Genomic DNA, 21,582 nt, shown 5'->3' on the forward strand with positions numbered 1-21,582 from the left:
CGCCATATTGGTTAAAACGGTACCCCAAGTTACCGCATGCGCTCTAACTACCCCAGAGACGGGGTGGAATTTCAAATGTCAGCACGACTCGGTGGATATTGTTTTAGAACGATCCGTTTCGTGTTTAGTTGAGAGTGAGCAAAACCGACGTCTTGTTATCTTGCAAAAGTATAGAATAAAAACTTTTTTAAACAATAAATAATAATATTTACATACATAGATAATGTTTGACAATTTTATTGTTAAAAACTGATCCTTTGTTTGACGTGATAGACCATAGATAACTATAATGATAAAGGTGACATTTCAAAAGCTGTAGTTTCTGAAGTATTGCCATATTACGCAAAAATACGAATCATGCGTTGTAGCAATAGTTAATAACATCGTTAAGGCTCTAATAACATAATGGTACACAAGTCCGGTCCGCGAAGCTTAAGGTCATACTAGACATGTAAGGTCAGGGGTTACAAGACATTTGTATAATTATCTGGAATGGTTACCAGGAATATGAGAATTTGTTGTATTCGTGGAAAATGTCTATTAGTGGAAAATGTTGAATTTCTTTTTCTTTAATATTTTTAATAACATGAAATTTCATCGTTTTAACTATTCATCTTCGAATTTTTTATATCTTATCATTGTGATAATTTTTTGTTAACAATAATTCTGGATAAAAATTTACTTGTTTCATGTACTCTCACAACATGGTACTGAAGCTGTATTGATTCGCCGTGCTCCTCTAGCTCATAATATATTTAATTCCTCTACATAATAACCGTGAAATTTCGCTGTCCTGACCATTGTATTGAAAATAGGGACAACAGACATCCCTATTTTTTCCCAAAAAAAAAAGAGAGGGAGGGTGATAAAATTTAAATGTTCGCTCGTTTTTTTTTAAATATCAACTACATTTTGCAATAAAGTTATTCAGGTCGAATGAGTTCACAAGTGAAGTTGAGAAAAAGTTAGTATCTGTAGGAAATATCGTTCTATTTAATAATGCAAGCGAGTTTCCCATCGTTGTTACGTTACAAGTGATGTTGCTATATCACTATGTAACGTGTTATCGCACCTAGTCATTTGATTTATTGATGAAATTCCCTTCTAACTGCCGCTATCAGAGTTTTTTAAGTGGGCACTAAAGGATTACTCTCTTCTCTCTCCTTCTACAACTGGACATATACAATTTTCAACCTGATTTCGTTCTTGGATTATTAAAAAAAAAAAAAATCAGTCGAATTGATAACCTCCTTATTTTTGAAGTCGGCTAAAAAGAGCGACTGATGGCGTAATTTAATAACTAAAAATTAATTTTTCACTACAATATCAAAATTTCTACTGTTATGTAAGGAAAATAAAATTATTTAATTTTTACACATAACGTTTAATAAATAATATAACAAAATTAATTCATAAAACTCACATAACAATAAACTTCATGATTTCTATTAAAAATAACGATATTCGTACATTGAAATTAAACTATTTAATTTAAATTTAAGTCTGTAATCTCATGCAATTACAAATGAACGTAACTTCCGGATAATAGTTAAATAGTTTTTTCAATTTGTTACGTCAATTTAACACAACAACCATATCGATTCCGCGTTACTACTTACTGCTAGTGATGGGATTTATATCGACAGCTAGAAAGTATCAAATAAAAATAAAAACAATAAATTGAGGAAAAAGACATTTATATAAGAATTAATAATTGTTAGATAATATCTTTATCATTATTCTTAAACATATCGTAATAATGTTGATACATTTTAATCGCATTAAGGCCACAGCGTGAAGAATTATAGAAAACAATACAGCGCTGTTACGCACCATGTAATACGAAAGTATATGGAACACACCATAAGTAGAGATAATATCAATGAATTTAATAACCAGTAATCGCAGGCAGAAGTTTCTAATCGGTCTAATTCATGCCTCTATTTTGTGACCTCTTGCTTGCTTTTGTAACTTGTACCATTCAAAATCCAAATTCACATGAAATAAGCAACCAATTCTCCCACAGATACGAGCCAATTTTACTTCATCTTATTTATATAAAAATAACTTTTTCAATAGAAGTGACGAAATATGAGAGATAAAGTAGAAATTCGATAAATCTCTTATCGTATGTCGCAACACTATTCTTCAATGTATCAAGAGAACGCGTTCTCCTTGCCCAAAGTAACTTGGCATTTACCGAGCACGTTCGAAACAAGTTTGTGATTGTAAACATGCTGCTATTTCGTGCACGCGACGAAAAACAATAGGGACGACTTCGAATGTCCCATTTTTTAAGATTTCTGCAGTTATAAAGTTAATCAAATTTAGTAAACATGTAGGTGTGAAACTTCATAATTGAGAAATTTGTGTCGTATAAGTTGAGAAGAAGCATATATAATAGACATAAGAAAGGAGAGCGAGGTCGGTACGAAGGAATATTTTCCTTATTCGATCAAGTAAAGCAGATAAAATGTAACAATTTCGTAAAGTTATTATTACGTATGTTTTTAAATGTTACTATTTTGTGAATTTATTTGATTTTTGATGCTATAAAAAACTTATCGAATCAATCAACGACTACTTTCAAATGACTTTGTCTGGTCGGTTGAAAATTGCTGACATTTGCAACAAGAACAGGTTTCAATGTTATTCGCTGATTTTATCATCAATTAAATTATATTTTTATATCTATAATCGTAAATATAACGAATTACTCTCCATATCTGTATGTACGTAAATCAAAGAAGAATTACGTAAGCAAAATCGTGGATATCATTCCATCAATCATGTAACTTTATTTCGCATTTGAAATTTAGAAATAAAACATCCTGTTAATGAAAATTTACTTATTCGTCAAATCTAAATACGTAATTAAGTCATAAGCTAAGTATAAGTATCCTAAAGGATTTCAATTTCCATTCCTATCTTAGGTTTATTCTTAAGGTAACTTAAAATTATAACAATCGGAAACATCTTGTAGCTGTCATTAACAAATAATACATAATTTATCGTCCAAACGAGACAAGCCATTATGAGCAGCGTTTGGCAACCACCCAGACAACGTCTCCTTGACCTGAGAGCTTTTTGCTTAAAGATGTACTAAGCTTGTATAGATTTGACCATGAAAGTAGAATATTCAGTCGTTTTTATTTATTAATTCGCAACTCCTTTGTTAATTCAGGCGAGACTTAATCGATGAACTAGTTGATTTTTTATATTTTTATCCGACGAATTAACTGTAAATTTATAATCGTGTTACATTAAATATTAGCTTTCTTGAATAACAATGAGATAGTGAGGCTTTTTTCTATATCCTAAAAATTATTAAGTAAAAATTATTAATCAAGGTTTAGTGTGATAAAGGGTAGGTAATATTACAATTAAAGGCTTCAGAAATATAATTAATATGCCTTTTTTATAATTTTTACTAACATAATATGAAAAAAGATATACCCATCGATTGTTAAATGAATTTTCACAAAAATTAGATAAACCAATGTTCATATAATTATCAATACAGATTTTTTATATTAGTCATCGTCCATTGATGCGTGCATTTTTTATTCTGCGGATTTTTTATATAAAAAGATTTATAATTATATCACGAGAAACATTTAGATGTAACTTTTTTGTATTGAAACTGGACCGATTGTGAAAATTCTTTTGTAACGGCAAAAGCTACATTAACACTGAATAACATAGAACACATATTACTAACTTTTTTTCCACGCGAACGAAGTCTCGGGCAAAATCTAATCTATGTATATAAAAGAAAGTCGTGTTAGTTACACTATTTATAACTCAAGATCGGTCGAACTTATTTAGCTGAAAATTGATGGGGAGGTAGCTTAGAACCAGGAAACGGACATAGGATAATTTTTAACCCGTTTTCTATTTTTTATTCCGCGCGGACGGAGTCGCGGGTAAAAGCTATTATCTATAAAGATGAACACTACATAACTTTGTTGAAGAAACAACTTGGTATAACATTAAAAAATATAATGCTTTCTTCTCAAAATTCATATCAAAGTGTAAAATTAAGAATAATTCATCGTCATTTAACAAAATAAACGATTTAATTTAACGTGTACAACACAATGGCCGGTCGCGGTGTTTTGATTCGAGACTGCAATAGTATAAAAGAAACATTGGCATTGTTTTCTCGAGTTTCAAGTGATATAAAAACATTCATTATTTCATAAAAGAGGCATTTTTCAATTTGAAAAATTAAAAAATTATTGTTATTTAAATTTGGATTACTATTTAGTTTCTAAAACAGGGATATAAAATATTTACTTGGAAGTATAAAAATTCAGATATACAAATTGCTACCGTTATAGTTTTTTTTCTAATGTTTTTGTAAATTAGAAACGCACGAACGGCCCAGTTGTATCTAACCGTTATTAGATACGGTTACATCTGCGTACACAGCTTACGTATACGCAGTAACATGTTGTATGACGTCATTTAAAGTAAATCAATACAGCTAACAAAAATATCTCGTAAAAAATTGTAATTACCATTTTATTCACTTAAAGTCATCGACACTGCTTCATCATCAGCTCACTATACGTCCCCACTGAAGGGCTCAGAGCCTACACTAAGTTAAGGGTGACTAGGTCATAGTCAACCACGCTGGCCAAGTGCGGGTTGGTTTACACAGTTTAATTCAATTTAATTGAATGAATAGTGTGGCGATCTTTGTCGATCTATTCCCAGCAGTGGGCAACATATTGCTCGATATTTTTGACGTCACATATTCGTGTAAATTGTTAACTTTATCATAACGATGTACTCGAATGTTTATATCGAATGTACCCGATATCGCGTCGCTTAAAATATAAATCGATAATCCTTCTTTGCGTAACATACGTCTATTTCTGTTCTTTCATAGATAAAGAAAGGGATGATATAATAAAAGTATTTTGTACAGTTGTGTGTAAACTGAGGGTTAAATAGGAAGTATTAAAAGAAGGTCGGTCGATGCTCTAGCTCTCAATGCACCGGGCTTCCGGCGTGTAATCCGCCTGCTGTACCAAGCCTGCCACTAGTTAACCCCATACTAATAGGTTTATAGCAGTAAGGCTTCCTTACTCGGAATGATAGACCTCGATCTAAGTTATCTGAGTGTAACTAAGTTAAATGCAATTAAATGGATTAAAAATTCAAAAGACTATTATCCCAAAGAAAATATGTTGCCTTTTTCATCCTTTTGACTTGAGAACGAATTAGTACGTTTACACTTAAGAAATATATTTTTAAATAATTAAATTACTTCGAAGTTAAAAACGTGTCATTCACGTTTCCACCGCCAAAACATAAAGATAAAATTAAGATTTCAGTTATGGAGATATTAATAGAAAACATATTGTTATGCTTTGATAGCGCGAAATTACAACCGTCAATTTAACTTGACCAAATCTCAGAGAGATTGTACACATTACGTGTGTGATACATACTCGTTCAATAGCTTTATTCCGATGTTATCTCACTACAATTTCCTATCATATCTACGGTGTTGTAATGCCCTACTTTTAAGTACAAATCTTTTTATGCGACGAATTGCTTTCACTATAAAAACAATCTATTTTCCTAGCACTTAAAAGTATTAATGCTGGAATTAGAGTAGCTAAATGGTCATTTAAGCCTTCCTTTAGTATAGATTCTTTTTACAAAATTTACACTAAGACTCTCTAAATTAACTAATAGTCCCAATAAGAAAACTCCGAGTACCTAATGAACTGGTGTAAATTTACTAGTTGTCAGTTTTTTCCAATTAATTTATCTATTGTATAATGTACGCATGATTTAACCCAACCGTCGAAATAAACAGTAACAAATTAACAATTTCATCGAAAGTTTTGCGAAACGATCCATTCTCACTTTTCTGATGAAATTGTTAGATTGTTTGTAAACGTAATGGTCCGCACAGACAAACAACTGGACAGATAAACTACGGATTTTATTATAGTGTCTGTGAAATTATTCTTTTTCTATTAGTTGCCAGTATTACAAGTGATATATTTCTTTCATTAAAAACTTTTTGTGGCCTCCTATAATAATGCAACTCGAGTAACTAATGCTATGGCACATCCGTTTAGAATACGGAATTAATTCAAATTAACGATAGTAGATAAAAATACGTTTATAATATATTTAAGTATAATTATAAATGTTATTACAACATGTGTATTAAATTGGCCAATTAAAGTTTAAATTGTCATTTGTGATATTTTCTAAGTTCATGTCAGTTTACCTTGTTAAGTGGGTCATAGAATGTATGAATATTAAAATATATCAGTTATATTTATTCCGTGGTATGTTTCTGATTTTAAGATGTAGTTTTATACATTATGTATGTTGGCAGTATTACGTGCTCTGCGAAATCGGCAATGTCGTTCTGAAGGTCACAAAACGACTGGATCTAGACCAGTTTCTTTTGAGTAATAATTTTAAAATTCAATATACATATAGAATTTTAAATAATGCTCACGTTTTCGGTGATACTTTCTAAATGTTTTATAGTGGCCTTGATCGTTTCGATTGTTCCAAATTGATTTTGCAGAATAAATTTAACACAAAATAGAGTGATATAATTATGTTTCGAAATTTTACTATTCTGCAAAGTTCTTTTAATCATTTCATGTTTTTAATTAACAACTCTTAGAAATAGCTGTCGATCTAATTTAAAATTACATAAAATATTCTTTTAAATAATTTAGTAAATGACATAACTTTTTCGAGAAAACGTTTTTTGGAGGCATTAATTTTACCTACTTGTGCTACCAAAAAATATATATGAATGAATAACACTAAAATATATGAAAGCGCTCATAATAAATTATGTTTTAGACTGGGAAAAGCCACTCAATATTAACCAATTACTGAAGAGCAAAACAATGTACGAGATAACATTCTAGTTAATACTATGTGCATTGGAAAACAAACTGGTGATTTTATCGCTTGTCAATCTAAAATAAACTTTAATACAACATAGATAAGATTTTTAATAAACAATCAAGTGTTATAAAATGCAATCCCAGAAAACTTCCTCATCTATGAAATTACTCACGGCTTATTTCCATGGCTAAAGTGCTCGTGATGCAGACACCCATTGTCACACGAAAATAGTCTCTATTTGTATAACAAATAAAAATTACACTTCGATAACTGTTTATAAAATTAAAACAGTTTTTTTCCCGAATAGAAAACAACAGAAATGTCCACCGTTATTCTCGCTATAAATCGAGTTCAACATTGATATTTCCAATAAAATCCGATTAGTTTTTTTTTTATCTAAAACCGGTACAATGAAGCCATATAAGTCACTCACTTCCGATAATTTAATTAAAAAAGAAAAAAAATTTAAATCAATAAATTGAAAATTAAATAAAATGACACTGATTCCCACATATTTTATTTGATTTTAAAACTAGTCTTTCACTATTCAGAATCGAATAAAAACCACATCCACTCGATGTGAAAGTCAACAACAGACTGCGGTGAAGGAGGTTGTGCGCTTTGCTTGACGGCCAGCGGCTCTCAAATTATATATTAAATAAATACAATTTGTTTAGAGATATTATGATAATTGAAATAATTAATTACGGTTTTTTTTTTAGGTTATAATCAAAGTCACGATGTTATTAAATTATGCAAAGGTATTATTGTATTTGTATAAAATAAATATAACATTCCAAGAATTGATCATAAGATTACGTTGAATAATTTTTTTAATATTAAACTGAATATTAGCACACTTGGTATATTCAAACATCAAAATTGGTGTAATAGAGTTAGTAATCGTGATGTAACTGAGATACACATAAATTCTCCTTTTTGAATGTGAAGAGTTTGACAAGCACTGACTTTTTCCTACAAATAATTTTCATGTACAATTTTTATAAAAGCTTGTGTTTCGTATAATTTAAATCAGTATTTAATAATCTTTTTTAATATTAATAAACAAGTAATTATAAAGAGTTAATTGACTTTTTTTGGCCTCGTGGCTTTTAAATCCACCATCCTTGTCATATTATATGACTTAATAATAAAAAAGTTAATTTATTTTATAGGCCATATTAAAAAGTTATAGATGGTCACAAAAATTACATTGAAAATTTTCAGCCTTCTCCACTTAGCCTTAAGAACATTGAATGTGTGAATCCAACTAAGGCAACCTTTTATATAATACTAGCTGTCGCCCGAGACCCCTGCCGCGCCCAGTAATAAAAATTAGTAACCTATGTGTTCTTCCAGGCTATGTTATATAGCTGTATCAAAGTTCATCAAGATTTCTTCTGAAGATACCTTCTAACAACCATCCATCCATATATCCATCTGGACATTCAATAGTAAGATTAGAGTGATACCTCCGATCAGATTGTATACGACATAGATAGGTCATCAACCGTCACTTCTTTTCTATAATATGTACTATATTTGAAAATCATTCAATATTTTAATTAAAATGCACGTACAACAAACAATAGCATTATTACTTCCTCTTCAATACATCCAATAACTCATTCTAGACTGTATTATAACAGCTTCTACAATGCTAAAAGGTAGTGACACACAATTACCATTCTTTAATGTTACTGGACAATGACTAGGTGATCTATTTAAAATAATATTGCTGATTATTTATAAAATAAACTTCAAATAAATAAGAACTACATTAAATTTAGTGAGGATCAATACGAGATGTTCGGTACAGTTCAGACGCTGAGGCGCCGCGCGGACCTATATTTTCAACTAAAGTCTATTGCGTAACTCATAACGTGACCTAAATCTAAATGTTATATCAGGAGATAGGAATACTTTCACTGCTTTGTCCACTTCCGTTAACTATATAGCTATATACATTGAACTTAGGGTAACAATGAAATTTTAGCAATCTGTTCTTACTTCCAAAAAGGTTTACAGACTCAAAATTATGTTTTAAAGCTAGCTTATTTACTATTTATAAAATAACTTTATTAAAAAATATTGATATGAAACCACAAAAAATAGTGACGCACTATTATGTCGGAAGTGTAGTCCGATCTTGTCACTGCAAGGTCGTGATGAAGTGAAGCGAATGTGTAAGACAATATTGCAATGTTGTGACGCAAAGAGATTTGCTAAGCGAAATAGTTCCTGCTCAAATACGATTAAGGCCACATAGAAAATATTTTCCTTATTAATTTTATGTGTCGTAAGTTATCACGACTCAAATACCACCTACTGTGTCTAGTCAGTTTTATTGTCCAAAACAACGATCAGAGAAACTCTATTTTCTGTTAATCGTTTATTAATCGGTAGGGGGTTAGATACTAAAGATGGATCGTAAATTAAAATAAATTTAAATAACTTTTCAGAAATCGAGCGTTAGTTTTGTATATCTACAAACTTGTACTGATAGATGTTTGAAGTAATTACTGTCGCCCGCGATTTCTTCAGCGAAGATTAAAAAAAATAGCCTATGTTACTCCAGCTCCAGCAAATGTCTCGTCAAAACCAGTCCAGTCGTTGCGGAACCCGGAACAAATACGGACTTGCACGTAGCACTTATTTGATGAAGATACAAGAAATATGTATGTTGTTAAAAATATTCCGTAATGATAAAGTATGTTTGTTTTTATAAAAAAAAATGACTATTGCTTTTGTTGCATGTTTAAAAAAATACGTTGCGGTTAAAATAATAAAATAGATGCGTTGTCCTGACACCTGTATAAGAAAAACATAAAGCAACCTATGAAGCAATTTTATGAAGTGACAATTGATTCTTTATTCAAATATGGATTTGTAAAAAACCACACTTATTGTTTTTAGCAACGTAAGAATTAAAAACTAGAAGTAAATAACAAAGGACCAACAGTTTTAAACATTCATAAATTGTAGTGAAATAAAAATATTAGATTAATAAATTGAATTAGAATAACTAAAATAAAAACTGTTTATTTGCACTGTGATCTGATGATTGCATCTTATTTAATTAATACATTGTCATCATTCAAGAGCTTTATCTATTCAATAAATTGCTATCAGAAATCGTGCAACCATTTGATAACTATTTAATTAAAATCTGATATAATATTTTCCTACACCTACGCAAATATACTTTGCACAAATACCAATACAAATCATAGAATTGTAGCGTATTATTTTCGTACAATTAATGTTTTAGCGTTGCTTAACGAAAAATCGATTTTTAGTATTTTTGTCTATCTGTCTGTTCGCAAGTCCCCGTTTTTTTCGGGTAATCTCCGAAACGGCTGGATAGATATAGACGGGACTTTGATTGGAAGGTAGCCGATATGTGCGGGAGTAACTTAGGATACATTTTTTAAATTCCGCATTGACAAAGTCACAGGCGACCGTTAGTCTAGAAAAAACGTCGCATAAATATTTGTTCAACATGTATGTATATTCGTGTTTAAATTGTGTATTCAATTAAAACAAAGGACGGCGTACTTTAAGCGTTAATTGTAAACATGTCCATCTTGTAACAAATTTAACAGTTTTATCTTTTTCCGTGCATAATGTTTGCTATTCCAATATTATCTCTAATTACTTTTTTTTGCTACAAGGTCATTATAATACAAGTAGATAAAAAAGGTAAAAGAGGTGAAAGTAGGAATAGAAAGATAAAAAGGTAAAGATCCATCTCATCCACAAGATGAAATATAGTAAAATATTTATAACATAGAGTTTTGTGACTAGTATACGTAATACTTAATAACTAGGCAGTATTTAGTAATAGTTCAGGCTATTTTGGTCCTTAAAGACTAGTGTTACAACACTAGGTATTCAGGCGCAGCACGATCTAGTTTCGAAACACACTCCACAATGGGGTAATAAATCTTATGACTTTTAGAACACCATATCTGTGCCTGCGTAAATAGCCGTAACACGATACATGCCATTTTTCAAGAGGACCATTTTTGTGTATTTTGGTCACGCTATAGTTTCGTATGTTAACATATTCCTTTTAAAATTTTGTGTTTTAAACAAGATATTCAAACCTTGATTTACAAGATAAAAAAGTCTTGTTTAACAGAGTTCGAAAAGTACAAAATCTTTTGACCCAAAAAACGAGTTGCAACATTATGCATAGGGCCCATCAATTATACAATATGTACATATATTTGTACATTAAACAGTTTTACGATTTCATGATTCGCTATTAATATAGTTATAATAAATTAAACTCAGGAGTATTCAGTTTTTATTAGCTGAAAGATCAAAAACATTATTTGCCTTAAACTAGACTGAGTACTGAACTCTTGTAAATATAGAAAACTAACATTATTTTTGATTGAATATTATTTCGAAGACAAAAATACATAATTAAATAAATCATCTACTGAAGTTCTTAGTGGTCTGATAGAAATTTTTGGTTGTATTTTTTGTTAAAAATGGTTAAGTTTTTCTTCTTCACCGCTTCAATATTTCATCATAAATAGTCAATATTCTTATACTACATAAAATAAATTAGCAAAAAGCATATAAACACTGAAGTAAATTCTTCTCAAAGGAAAAGAGGGTACAGGATTGAGGACTCCGGGTAAGGATTAGAATTCTGGAACAAGGGTTATAAAGTTAGTTGAATTCTTATCAAAATTGTAGATCTATGCATTTGGTTTCTATTTATTTAAAATAATCTATGACGCTAAATTGGTAGTTGGAGCGTCGGTGGCTCTGGGAATAGGTATTTGACTTGTAATCTGCAGGTCGTGGGTTCGAATAGCGCCATGTACCAATGTGTTTATCGATTTTAAATTTACATATGTACATTTATCCGTTCTTACGGTGAAGGAAAACATCATGTTGCAACCCGCACATATCTGAGAAGAAATTCAATGATATGTGTGAAGTCAACCCGCACTGTGCCAGCGTGGTTGACTATGGCCTAGTCAGCCTAACTGAGGGTAGGTCTCCGAGCTCCTCAATGGGGACTGGGAGCTGATGGTGTGATGGCGGTAGTATTTGTTAACAATATGCAAACTGTCGATATTAATCCGTATTGTATTTTATTTATACAGATTAATTATTAATTAAAGGAAGCAATAATGAGAAAACTTTCACATATTCTCTACCAAGTTATAAAACGGATATCCACAAATGATATAACAAATTTGTGGGAATTCGAACGCTCTTTAAGTTTAATAATAAGCAAATTCATATAATTTCTATAATAAATATACCGGATGACTACCGGACTAACCTTTACCGGTATTTCATATCGTGGGATAAAAAAATCTAATGAATGACACACGAGTGCCCTCTATACAAACACATTACAACTATTAAACGTATTTTACAAACGATAGATGGCGTTATAATACATTTACGAAGGAGATATGATAGTATCAAGATGGTTCAAGTATCAAGCAATAGTATATAGTACTCACTGTATGTGCGCGAGTACGGCGTGGGCCGGAGCGGGCGGCCGCGCTGGATGGAGGCCAGCAGCTGCTCCCGCGGAGTGCTTTCCCGTCGGGGCGGTGGTAGTTTACGTTCCGAGGCCTGATCACACACAAATTAGATAACATTATAATTAGTCGATATCGGTAAGCATTACGAAGTTAGTAAATCCACCATTCGATGTTGTTATACTCCGCTGAAGCAATATTTTGAAAATTGTATTACGACCGATTGTAAAAATATTTTGTTGTACAACATGTATAATACTATTTCTGTCGTGTTTTTGTAGTACTTAATGACACTTCCCTTACCTTTCTGAGTGGCGGCCTACTTCTAATAAATTCGAGAATCATTGCATGAGCGTCCTTCTTCACGCTGTTGACAAAAATACATCATTAGAAAATTTCTGTTATTAATATTTTATTAAATATTTTTTTTTTCACCGTTTTGCAGTAAGCAAAATGAACATAAATAAGAAATAATTATAGAAATTGTTGGTTTTACCTCTGAGGTATTGATCCGTCCACTTTTCTTAAAGTATACCTTCTTGACCTAATATCATCCATTAGTATTTCGTACGGCGTTAGCTCGTACTCGATGGGGGTTCTAGAATAGTTCACCTTCTTCAGTTTTACACCCATCCGCAACTCTCCAATCACTTGCATCCAGAAACGCGCCTGTAAAAAATAAATAGCAATAATCTGTAACGGATGTTTGCTATAAAATTAAGACAGGCGCTTTCAATGAACAACACAAAAACAACAACAAAAGATATGGTTTCAGCAATTACATTTTAAACGAAACAGTACATGCATCTTAAAAGGCACGATAATAACGAAATATAAAAAAAAAAACAATTAGGATAAATAAAATTGTTTGAAACAATGTTCTTTCCAGCACTGTTAGTACATACTTGCAAAGCTCTCCAAATCCTTCGGTTTGACTATAAACGAGATTAAATTTTGAATTATTCCAAAGTGTAAATTATTTTATCCTTACTTTGATGTTTAGGGAAAATTTTGAAGTGTCAACAAAGTTAAACCAACTTTAATTTCAGTAATAGAGATCATGGTCTGCTGGTTCATAAAATGTCAACTTACTATTTTAGGCCTTTTGCAATGTTCAGTGACATTTTAGTGTCCTATTTTATTTCACACGTGGTTTGTGATACAACGAGATGTCATTATAAAATGCTTTTAAATCATCAGATTACATTTTATAAATTTCATTAAATAGTTAATGATTGGTGATATGTTTATGCTGGCCATTATGTAAATACATTTTTAGTAATCAAACGAAAACTATTTCATTGCTAAAGTCGTAATTTTATAACCAGCCAAGAACAAATTAAAAAAAAAACATTCCATTGAGAAATAATTATTTTCTAAACAATAGAATATATAACATTTTTTAAAACATATTCCACTTTAAGCGTCTTCGTAATCGTCCGGAAAACATCTAAACTAACCTAATATAAATATTGGCGTACAAGGAATGTCCATTAGCGTCCACCAGGTGACTCCTGCGTTCACACGTTTAGCCATTTGAAATTAATTCACCACTGGATTCCTAGATCATTGTCCGCCATTAATACTACATCGTTCATTACAACGCACGCATTCGCGCGCTTTTCATAACCTATTACCTCACTGAATTTAAACAACTTACAACTATTTTTCCTTTGTTTTCGAATAGTATACCGTATGTTAAGGCATTAAAGTTCGTTTTTCCACTGCAATGTCCAAACAATTTGGATAGAAATATGCAGTACGCGTTATATAGTTTAAATTTGCAACATTGTAAAGCGTTTGGTACAAAACGTTTTTTTCGTCCTTGAATACAAATCGATGAGTATTTGCATTGCAGGGCTTTGAACTTGAGACATGTCAATTTGGAATATAAGACAACCCATTGCTACAATAGTTAAATTGCTAAGTGAAAAAATGTAGTATAATTTAATAAATGTATATAATAAACTAGCAATTGACACTGACATCGTCCGAGCTGAAATAAAAAAAATCTAATAATAAATATAGCCTACGTCATCCGGGAATAGTGTAGCTTGACAACCGTGATAAATTTTCAAATCGGTTCAGTAGTTTCGGAGTCAATTCTTATAAATAAGAAACAAACAATCTAATCTTTTATCTTTAAAACATTAACTAGCTGTCATCCGCAACTCCGTCCGCGCGGAATTAAAAAAAAACATAATATATAGCCTATGTGTTCTTTCAGACTATGTTCTACATCTATGCAAAATTTCATCGAGTTTCGTTGAGCCGTTCTGGAGATAACTTCAAACAAACGAACATTCATCCATCTAAACATTCCCATTTATAATATTAGTAAGATGTATAAATATCGGAAAATTTGTACAATTAAAAAACTTGAGAGGTGTCAAGGGACACCCGGATGGAACGAAGTTCCTTTCGATTAATTAGTAAAGGAACCAATGTTTATTCTATGAATAAAAAACTTAAGTCTTCACAAGAAGTACATTTTATTTCTATGAATTTTCGTTATATATTGTCACGTCGTTGCCATGGTGAAGTAGCGCTCATTCGTCTATAGCAAAAAGTGTCGTGACAACTTTTCGTAAGAATTTTTTCCGTCTAGCCCCCTTTCACAACGCGCGATAAGGAACTTCGTTCCAATAATATCACAATGTATAATTTAAATTATGTTAATACAGAATTATTCCATTTCATATTCAATTCCATTGAAACTTTTATTGCAACCACTTATATTACACTTAAGTCAAACTTTAAACATTAATCGACTACATAATTTTCATGAAATTCTCTCTATACAAGAAAGCACTCAAGCTATTTATTTACATCACCTCTTACGACACCAAAACTGGCAGGAAAAGTCGATGTGAACTTATGTCACTGAATTTGTACTAAAGTTAGAATAACTTATGTCTTAGCTTAACTTACACTAAGTTATGTCACAGATGATTAGCGTATTTAATTTCAGTTCCTATATTTATATTTGTTTAAACTATAATCTTTGTGAAACTCAACCACACGATATCTCTACAACTACTCGTACATATCTAAATCCAGTTATTTCATAATCCATAATACTCCATAAGTCAATGTACTCGTATAATAATGTCGTAACTTGTCATCGAACACAGAATTCCTGGGAAGCTAGTTAGCCAGGATAATTCAATCTATAGGGAACGTACCCATACTACGTGACCCGTTTATGGGGGGGGGGGGGCGCGGAGTCTTTAAAATACTACGGTCAGTCAAAGGAGGGGGGGGGGGGGTTCAGCTTTTTGTCACGTAGTCGATTTTAATGAGAGAAATCTCGTATTTTTTCGACCTATATTCGAATATAGCGCGGTGTTTAGCGCTTTGTAAACTCACAGTTGGTGCATGGTGTTGGTACAAGAAGTTTTATGTTTTGGAAGTCGTCTTTATTGCAGTCTTATGCAATAAAGACGAGTATGAGTCAAATTATTTTTTTTTTTCAATTTTTGCCTGTGAAATGATTAAAAATCATAATTATGAATTACTACGTGAAAACTAAAGGGGGAGGGGGGGGGTCTTGGCATATACTACGAATGGTCACCGAGGGGAGGGAGGGGTCGAAAAATCTTAAAAAATAGGTCACGTAGTATGGGTATGTTCCCATAGGTAATAATAAAATTGCAGTGTCAGTATGTAATATCGAAAAAAAACATGTTTCTGTCCGCAAGTCCGCCGTTGTTCCGGGTAATTTCTGGAACAACTGGCCCAATTTTAACGAAACCTTTACGGAAAAGTAGCTGATGCACGCGGGAATTATATAGGCTAGTATTTTAAATTCGGCGCCTGCGAAGTCGAAGGCTACCGCTAGTCTGTCATAAAATCCAATTAATCTATCCCGGTCCACAATCGTTAAATCCAGAACAGTGTTTCTCAGTATTTTTATGTGTCACAAATCTAAAGTAGATATTCTGCATTAAACAGTTTTGGTTTAACATCCTTTAAATCTGAGATAATAGTAGATACCTTTGAATATGAATGTGGATAGGTAGATCGGAAGGCCTAGGAAGAGATAGATGGATTGAGTGAAAGATGATATGAATAAGAAGAAAGTGATTTTTGACATAACGGAAGATAGATCTGGTGGAAGAATAAGCGTCGACCACACATGAGTGGGTTAAGGACAGATATATGGTGACTCCCAGTAACAGTTGTTGTTGTAGGAACCCAAACGTACCCAATCTGAGAACTGCAAAGTATCCAGATGGGTAGCGGAGTCCTCCGCGGCGCCCATGTTGCGCGCGCCGCCGACGCGCACGCGCGTCAAGAACGAGGCCAGCTCGAGCGCCTCGGAGAGCAGCGCGCGGCAAACGGCGCGGTAGTGCGCGCCCGCCGCCTCTCGTGCTCCTCGCCCCACACCGCCGCAGTGCCACACGCAGCGCTGCACACAAACAAAACCAAATTAGGATACTAATGACAAGAGGTAGACACAGAGGAAACAAACTCGATTTACGAGAGCAAAGGTGTATAATGTTCATTATACACCTTTGCTCAGATTATAGTAAGAATGTGAATATTGTGGGAGGTCCAACTATGCATGTGAGGCTGCAGCTTTCCAGGGCAAGACAGCAGATGGATACATCATTTGTTTCTTTTGCTAACCATACCAGAAAAATTACAAACAACGAAATTCACCATACATTGTAGAGAGTTGCTGTCCCTTTCTATAACATCTATACCAATATATAACTTTATAGAATCTAACCTGTACATCGTGAAAAACTACAAAGTGCAATACACTTTCTCAATGAAGACAACACAATTACTTGACATTAACAAGGCACAGATAAGATAATGCTATTTTTAAAATTAACAACGCCCTTTGTATTAAAAATATGCTTATCATGTTTACGCAAATATAATATTGAATCTGCTTGTTTAAGTAAAAATATACTCTACCATAAAGTTGCAATGAATCCGTGATATATTTAAACGAATCTCTTACCGCTAACGATGTGTGAACCCTTAATACAACCAAGTGTAGGCCACATTTCTAGGTTAAGCTGGATTTGCACAATTTTCTATGCAAGCTTTTAAAAGAGTTGGTTTTATATTAAACTAGCTGTGATCTAAATTATATTTACTGAAAAGGTATAACAGAAAGAAATAATACTAAATAGGATAGGACTAGAAATCTTAATTTTTTCTTGTAAATCTCAGTACAAGTGGTTTTAATAGGCGTTACATCAAAATACAACTGTAGCAATGTGCCTGTAAGACAGTGTTAACCTTTAGTTAAATATTAATGCGAACAGCGCGATATGACCCACATCTTGTACGCATATTGCGGTGAAAAGCGGACAAAATCTACCCGACCTTTGAGGCTATTTATATCTGACTGTACAGATAAAATAGGGCACTGATTCCTTTATACGAATAATGCATACGATAATTTTGCAGTCCAATGTATCTAAATACATTTTTCATGATATATCTGTACAAATTTAATGTATATTCAAACACTATCTATACATAATTGTACATAACAAATTGATAATATCCAGCTTTGGACCTACAAATTTAATTTAGGTTGTTATATTTGAATTGTTTGTTACAATCTTTAAAAAAAACTTACATTTGTCAAGGCGTACGTCGAAGTTCTATTGACACACGATCGTAATGCGAAATAGAAACTGAGAGCTTTTTGACGATTACCAGAATCGCTTATAGAAATCCTCTCGAATAAAACACGTAAAACAGTTAAAAATGAAATAAGCGATAGCAAACACAAGAAATAAAACATTTCAACACGAAGAAACATCACAAAACACAGATTAAAAACGAGTACATTGCAATGGACGCATTTAATAAGCGATTTTAGAACCACCCGCATTACGTCTATGTTAAAACATTTCGGCGAACAGATTATTAGAAAACGACAGATTATATTTTATAGATCTAAAATAGCTGCAAAAATTAAAGTGCTTTTTATTTATTTTCAATTACATAAAATCGACGTTATTATAATAATAGTTGTCGCCCGCGATTTTGTACGCGTGGAATTAATAAAAAACTTATGTATTCTTCCAGACTATGTTCTACATCTATACCTAATTTCAGTGAGATCCAAGTAGCCGTTCTGGTGATACCTTCTAACAAACATCCATCCATCCATCCATCCATCTAAACATTCGCATTTATAATATTATTAAGGATTAATAAATAATGACAGAAAATGTTGTATTTAATTAACCATCAAGGGTTGAAAATAAATGATAATAAATTTAAATACTTGAGCAATAAACGCAAATGATAGGCTATAGATAAACAAATTCATTGCGCTTTTAAATACACAAAATATAAGCCGAGTACAATGTCATACAAATGTATCAACATCCACGCATTAAATGCAAATTAAGATAATCGACACCTCACTCTCATTGCCTTAAAAGTGTTGTCTAGTCTGAATGATATAAATGTAACTAGTTTAAATCTTTACAACATACATATAAAATTGTCGACGAAAAGTTCTCAACTAAGTTTAAGAACTAAGTTTAAGAAAACTAGTTTCACTAATAACGATATATTGGTTAGAGATTACAGTACTGCTCATTAGTAAGTCATTAAATTGATTACACTGGTCTGCAAATTTTTTTTTTCTCTCCTTCAAATGTTATGCAGTTATCTTGTCTAATACAACAATACTGAACATAAATATATCATTCAAAGTTTGCTAGCACGTCTATATTCTTTGGGATGGAATTTTTAAGAAAAACAATTTTTTAATATGAAATTTTTATCGTTCATTTAATTACTTAAATAATGTTGGATGTACACTATTACACAACCTTTAAAACGCATATGACAATATCATTACTAGTTGTCAATCCCATTTTACTTAGTCGTTTTTTTTCTTTTTCATATTTTATAATGGATTTTCCTGATAAATCGACCAACAAAAATCTGCAAGTATTGCTTCGGACCATTTCCCGTTGTGTCCTCTCTATGTGCAAAATATCGTGATGAAACCTCTCACAGTCTTCATCAGATACTGTTCTGAGATTTGGTGCGAAAAATTTTAAGTGAGAGTGCAAAAAATGAATTTTAAGAAACATGTTACTTTTTTGAGCCTTGTAGGAAATGAGAAGTTCCTGTTTGATTTCCTGATAGTTCTGATTTTTTTCCAAGAAAATTTTGGCACAATGTTTCTACAAAAGCAGTCTGCGCCCTTTTTTCGAATTGATTTAAATTTATTTTAAAATTTGAGTCCTTCATAAGCTCGAGTATTTGAGGACCTACAAAAATTCCTTCTTCTAATTTCGCCTCATCCGGGGAAACTTTGTTTTCTAGTACTGAAAGTACTGGGCTTTCACAAAGTTTTTCATAAGACCCAGCTTTATATGAAGTGGTGGAATTTTTTCTTCACTAGGAACGAAAGGATATTCCTTTACATTTTTAGATACAGGAGACAAACTCAGAGAGGTTTTGATTTTGAAAAAAAAAAAAAACGTTCTTTGTGGTCAGCTTTTTACTATGTTGTGTTTGTCATTTGCGCGACTGTCCACTCACATAAAAGACCACAAAATTTGGTATTTACCAATTGGTGATTTTAACTGGACTGCAATGAGGACATCCTCCTTGCAGGCCAGTTAAAATTGCTAAAACTTTTAGACCAACACAAATGTTCTATGCGTATTGTGAATTTTTGATTTCTTGCAGTAATAACATAATATTCCCATATAATTTTCTTTCATATTCGCTTAAAAAAGCGTCAGATAATATTTTTTTCTCTCTTTCTATCACTGCACACCGTTTATTTGTGTGCAAATACAATCTCAACCAATTAAAGTTGCTTTAACGCGAGAATAACATAGTATAGTAATATTAGTATAGCAAAAAATCCCATAATTTCTAAAAATCTAAAATCAACTTAAAAAAAAAATTAGACGTGATAGCATAAAACGAAAAGCAGATATAGATTGAGGATGGTAAACTCTTTAAACGGATCATACTTTTATTCAAAGGAGGATTTCGTTGCAGACCAGTGTTATTAAAACAATAAAATAGAAAACATTCCGAAGTCAAAACTGTCCAAGAACGCGTGTGTGGGATGTACCTAATGTTTATTGGAAAGAAAGTGATATTAATGGTTTGTTTGCTGTTCGAGATGGAGTATATTTTACGTGAGCAAACTGAATTTATTTCATTCCCAGATTATATAAGAGAGGAAGTATGTTTAGTTTTATATTCTATTTAAACCTTTAAATAGAACCCATATCTTACAATTAGCAAAATATTTTTTTTACCCTGGCAACAATGGATTAACTATACTATCACAAAGCCCTATTTGAGGATGTTAAAGTATGCATCATCTGTGCACTTACCAGCTACTTTCTAAAGTCGAGATTATTTAAAATGCAGACAACTTTTCAAGATGTTGATTACTTAAAAACATTCTCATTTTAATGTCAAGAATATCTATGATACATTAAATATTTCAAAAGCAACATGGCCACCATAGTAAACGTACAATATTTAAGTCTGGAATTGCGCAAGCGATGAAACGTTGAGAACAAATTGCTTAGCATTAGAGGCCGAAATGCATGGAAATGCACTCTACTGATCTACTATCGTTTCATTTAAATACACATAATAATATGGATTCACTTAACAAGTCCATCGGGAGCGTACGGCCCGCGGCGGCTAATCTGACGCCAGTGAAATTCCACGTCACGGCGGTCGCGTGTGACGCAATGTCACGTCATATTGAAGAGTAATTTAGAGCAAGTTTACATGCACGTTAAAGTAGCTAAAGATATTCAACAATATAAATATAAAATCCTAGTATTTCTAACAAAATAAGTATGAAAATGCAAATTTTCAAAATGGCTTCTTACAGAAAAAACTAAAAGACTATTTTAAACAATTAAACCATTCGAATGAAGCACTCAGAATAAATATCTACTACTGCTACTACTTTCCTTATTATAAAAAAGAACTTATTTTTTACGTAAAAGAGTATGAAAATTTCAACGAATTACTTCTTTTGGTCAATTCCCCTTCTAACTTGATGAGATATTTTTATGACTGAAAAGGTAAGACTATTCACCTACTTTTAGAAATCATCTATATATTCCTAGTCTTCCCAACTTTGCAGGCTGCTGCATTGTGAACCATATTTTCTAACATA

The 21,582-nt window shown here is 32.1% G+C and overlaps 1 protein-coding gene across 1 annotated transcript in view; it reads right to left on the bottom strand.

Moving 5' to 3' along the window:
* Positions 1-21,582, bottom strand: part of LOC106719281 (protein spire) — a 112,963-nt gene that overhangs the window by 15,993 nt on the left and 75,388 nt on the right. Inside the window, exons 5-8 of the mRNA XM_045686369.1 lie at positions 16,630-16,833; positions 12,919-13,091; positions 12,726-12,789; positions 12,402-12,516 (exon numbers count right to left, since the gene is read on the bottom strand). Of these exons, the coding sequence (XP_045542325.1) occupies positions 12,402-12,516; positions 12,726-12,789; positions 12,919-13,091; positions 16,630-16,833 (556 nt within the window). The remainder of the gene's footprint in view (positions 1-12,401; positions 12,517-12,725; positions 12,790-12,918; positions 13,092-16,629; positions 16,834-21,582) is intronic.

The sequence above is a fragment of the Papilio machaon genome, chromosome 1 (genome assembly GCF_912999745.1).
Source record: "Papilio machaon chromosome 1, ilPapMach1.1, whole genome shotgun sequence".
NCBI classification, from domain to species: Eukaryota; Metazoa; Arthropoda; class Insecta; order Lepidoptera; family Papilionidae; genus Papilio; species Papilio machaon.